Here is a 4,758-nt window from a genome sequence, read left to right on the forward strand (position 1 = left end):
CATACTGTGAAGCAAAAATAAAAAAAAAAAAACAAACTTTTTCTACAAAACCCCCCCCCCTTTAAACCCCCCCGTTTTAATAATTGATGTTCCTCTCAAAAGATGCAAACAAGATGAAGGTGCAAAAGGAGCTTCTTTTGAAGGATTTCCGGCCGGGGCGGGAAACCCAACTCCAAACCCCGAGGGGGGAAAATGGGGAAACCAAAAAGGCAAAATTTTAGATCATTATGGTTCCCCTCAGGTCCTCGGCAAAGGGAGGGCAAGACGGAAGGTTTAAGAATTTTTTTATTCTTTTCTGTTTCGTTTTGGGGTTTTTTATTCGTGTTTTTTTTGTTTTAAATTTTTTTCTTGTATGGTTTTTGGGGCCATGGAATTTTTTAAACTTTTTTTGTTTTTGAAATTTTTTGTTTTTTTGGGCTTTTTTAAATGACTTTTTTTTACGCTTGTATCTTAAAAAGAAGTTTTTTTTTGTTTTTTTTTTTTTTTTTTTTTAAGCTTTTTGAAATAGGGATTTTAAAAAAAGGGAAAAAAATGATAGAGTGATAAAAAAATTGAAAATTTTTTTGAAATTTTTTAATGAGAAGGATAGATGCGATTAAGTGTTGGGGGTTTTAAATAGAAAATAGAATTTTTTTAAACTTTAAGGGGGGGGAAATATGTAAAGATAAAAAACCCAAGGGGAATGCTTTAAAAATATGAGAGAAAAGGAAAGGGAAGAAAACCGGAAATTTTCTACTTTTTGGAGTGTTTAGGAAAAAGGGCAAAAAACTTTAAAAAATAAGGGGAGTGGGGGTATGGGTTCCCCTTTTGGAAAGCTCTGGTTTTCTTTCCCATCCCTTTAACTTACATTAAACGTTTTTCCCCTTTGAAAAAGCAGGGGCCGAGGGGTTTAAGAAGACCTTCCGTTCCGGTTTTAATCAGTCGAGACGGCCGCTCTTTAGCGTTTATTCTTTACTTTTTTTTCTTTTTATTTTTCTAGGCCCTTTTATCAAAATTTAAATTTTTTTTCCCTCTCTTCCCTTTTTCCCTTTCACCTTTTTATCTTACCCCCTTGACTTTTGACTTTCCCTTTTTCTCTCTCTCTCTCTCTCTCCCTTTTTCTCCCTTCTTCCCTTTCTCTCTCTTTTTCCTTTTTTCTTCTAACCAAAAACCTTTTCCAAACCATTTCCCCGTTTATCCCCCATTACCCCCTGAAAATTTTATTGTGACTTGGAGAAAAAATTTTCCCCCCCTTTAACGCCCGTATCTTCATTAAAGGGGAAAAAAATGTTTGGGATTTGGGGGGACCGAAGGTTAGTGAGAGACCTGAAGTTAGGGAAGGGGTTTGGGCCCTGAATGATGTATGTGGAAGCAGAGGGATCGATGGATTTGGAAAAAATGGGTTTTTTCGAAACGGAAGGATAATAAACAAAACCAAAGGAGGTGTTTTTTAAAAATTTACTTTATGATGATTATTTTTAAGGAAAATGGGAATTTAGGAGGAAGTTTGGGAAAAATTTTGGGGATAACAAAAAAGGAGTTGGAGGGGAAAGGAAAAGGGGGGAAAGGAAAAAGTTATAATACGGGAGGAATATGAAGGAAAGGGGGGGGTGGGGGGGGGAAAGGGGGGGGGGGGGGGGTGGGGGGAAAAAAAGGGGGGGGCCCGGGTTAGGGGGGGGGGGGGGGATTCAGGGGGGGGGAAAGGGGGGTTCAAAAACCGGCCGGGGCCCCGGGAAAGGGGAAAAAAAATTGATTCGGGAAAGGGTTAAAAACCCCGGGGGGTTCGGAAAAAAAAAAAAAAACAAAAAAAGAAAAGGGTTTTATTTTTTTTTTAAAAATGGGATAACCAAAGGAAAAAGAAAGCAAGGTTTGTTTCCCCCCTGCTTGCAGTTTGTGAGTTAGATGGGGTCCCGGAGGATACGAATAAAAAATCTAATGTCGATTGTTGCTTAAAAAAAAAAATTCCAAATTTTGGGACAATTTTTTATTTGCTTTTTAGCTAAAAATTTCTGGCGTATATTCTTCCGACTTTTCCAAAATCAAGTTAGGATTTGATTCGATTTTACTAACGGTTTGCGACTTTTTACTATCTGTCTGACTATTTGTTTATCTCGTGACTTACGGACTACTCGTCAAGCAACACATATAGTTTCTTTGCTTGCAAGCACTTTATTAGGATATTTCGTTATATGAGTGTGATCACTACATTTTTTTACAGTCATATATATATACACATTTTTTACAAGCGAATTTTATAAAAAATGCTTTCTTATTTTTGAAAATACATTTTGTAATTTTATCTCTTTTTCCTGCCATAAGTAACCAAGCGAGTTTCGATGTTTGTTATTCTGTTTTGCTTTTGATACGTTGCATATAAGGCACATTAACTTGCATGAAATTGAAAATTCTTGTTCTTCAGCTTGATTTTCAGAAAACCAAACACATATTTTACATACTGTCGACACGGATAGAATGATAACATGATAGTTAATTATGTCAAAGTTAATGATTGATTAAGAAAGTAATAATATTGCAATACCCAGCGATGGAATTGGATGATGATACATACTGAAAAATTAATACAACATAAGCATATGGAAAATACTCCTAATCACAAAAAAAAAACACCAACAAAAAAAATGACAATAAAAAAGATTTAAATCTGTATCATAATAACAAAAATAATTTAAATAATCGAAAATAAACAACAAAAAAGACAAAAAAAAGCAAACAGATGACAAAAAAAAAAAAAAAAGAAATCAACAAGACGAGAGAGAGAATTTCACCCCCCCCCAAAAAAAAAAAAAAAAAAAAAAAAAACACAAGACCACAAACCAAAACACAACCACACAAACAACAACAACCCCCCCCCAAAAAAAAAAAAAAAAAAAAAAAACCAACCCATTTTTTTTCTTCCTCCCATCCCCAGATCCAAGTGAAGATGAGGAACCTAGAGAACGGGACAGAGTTCGTCTGGCCGAGGGAGAAATTCCTCAATCGACTCTACTTGATGAAGGAAATGTACAATAATTACGAGGACGATGATGAATGGGAGAAACCTGAGGTGGGTTGATGAGATAGGATGATGGTAATGATAATGGTAATTGTGGTATTAATGATAAGAGTAATATTAATAATGATGATGGGTAATACCAATAATAATGATAATCATTATGAAAACAATAATCGTAATGATAATAATAATAATAATGATAATTATTATGATATTGATAATGATAATGATTATAATGATATTAATAAATGATTAATACTAATGATAAGAGAGAGAGAGAGAGAGAGAGAGAGAGAGAGAGAGAGAGAGAGAGAGAGAGAGAGAGAGAGAGAGAGAGAGAGAGAGAAAGAGAAATAAAGAAAGAAAGAAAAAAAGAGAGATAAGAAAAGACGAAAAGATAGAAAAAAAAAGAGAAGGAAAACAATATCAAGAGATAAAATAACAACAGCAGAGAGACAGATAGACCACTCTCACCCCCCCCCCCCCTTCACCTACCAACAGGAGGAGGATCCCTTCCAGGAATCTCTAGACACGGAGATTCACATCGGCACTGCACAAGTGGTCCTCCAGCCTCTCGCCCACAACATCGAGCTCAAGGAACAACTTGAGATCACAAACTACAAAGGATCAGAAAATTTGGGAGTCATGAATGTGCGTCTGTGTTGTTTGGAATTTCATTTTGTTTTGTTGTTGTTAGTTTAGGATTTATTTTTTTATTTTATAGTGTTTTTGTAGATATATATATATTTATATATATATATAAGATATATAATTTATATATTTATATATATATAGTATACGTGTTTTGTTTATATATATATTTATAAATATATATATATATATATATATATATACACACACCAACACACACACACACACACACACACACACACATCCACCACTTATATGTTTAGTCTGTTTTGGAAAGCTTTTTTGGATTATTTTTATTAGGTGTCAGTCATATTATATAATATATATATGTATATAAATATATTATATAATATATATATCTATATATATATTTATATATTATATATATATATTTATAATATATATATACAACACACACATCACACACCACTTATCCCTTTAGTTGTGTTATATCACTTAAATCGTTTATGAGAAAGAAACGGTTTATAATAATATAATAAGGACAAATAATAACCTATTTCATATTTTTCTGGGACAAGAGGATGCCACTAAAATAATACGTACCTAAGTCAGATCAGAATGTACAGTGAACGTAAAAGTTTGTTTAAAGGAGAGACAACAGTTTCGAATTCCTCTTTGATTCCATCTTCAATAAAATAAACATCTCTCTATAAGCTTCTTTTGTGTATATATTTTTCTGCCTTTTTTACTAACACTGAGAAAAGTTTTGCCATTCACTGTATAACAAACACACTGATGCTTCCTTCCATATATTTTTTGTACTCTTATAACACAGATAACTGAATACCGTTATCAATCCCCTACCTATGCCTATGTCTATCTATCTAAATATCTATCTATCTATCATCTATCTACCTATATGAATTGAAAACGAATACTCATTCTACATCCTTCCTACTCATACCTCATCGACCCCTCCTCTACTTCCTATCCATTCCCTCCCCTCAAATGTACATACACATGCATCCTTAACCCCCCCCCCCGAAAAACCCCCATAAAAAACGACCAAAGCACAAACAAAAACACAACAACCCCCCCCCCCCCGAAAAAAAACATAAAAAACGACCAAAGCACAAACAAAAACACAACCCCCC

General features: G+C 34.0%; 1 protein-coding gene across 1 annotated transcript; it reads left to right on the forward strand.

Annotated features, from left to right (window-relative positions):
• Positions 1–2,899: 2,899 nt before the first annotated feature.
• Positions 2,900–3,643, forward strand: LOC147466404 (kinesin-like protein KIF28; the record flags this gene model as incomplete). The annotated part of the gene is made up of 2 exons (XM_086535526.1): positions 2,900–3,043; positions 3,494–3,643. Coding segments are annotated over exons 1-2 (273 nt in total), but the record flags the coding sequence as incomplete, so codon positions are not given.
• Between the last annotated feature and the right edge of the window lie 1,115 nt (positions 3,644–4,758).

This window comes from Penaeus japonicus, unplaced genomic scaffold, assembly GCF_977035675.1.
Source record: "Penaeus japonicus unplaced genomic scaffold, GWHDUDI00000001_assembly GWHDUDI00001289, whole genome shotgun sequence".
Taxonomy (NCBI): Eukaryota; Metazoa; Arthropoda; class Malacostraca; order Decapoda; family Penaeidae; genus Penaeus; species Penaeus japonicus.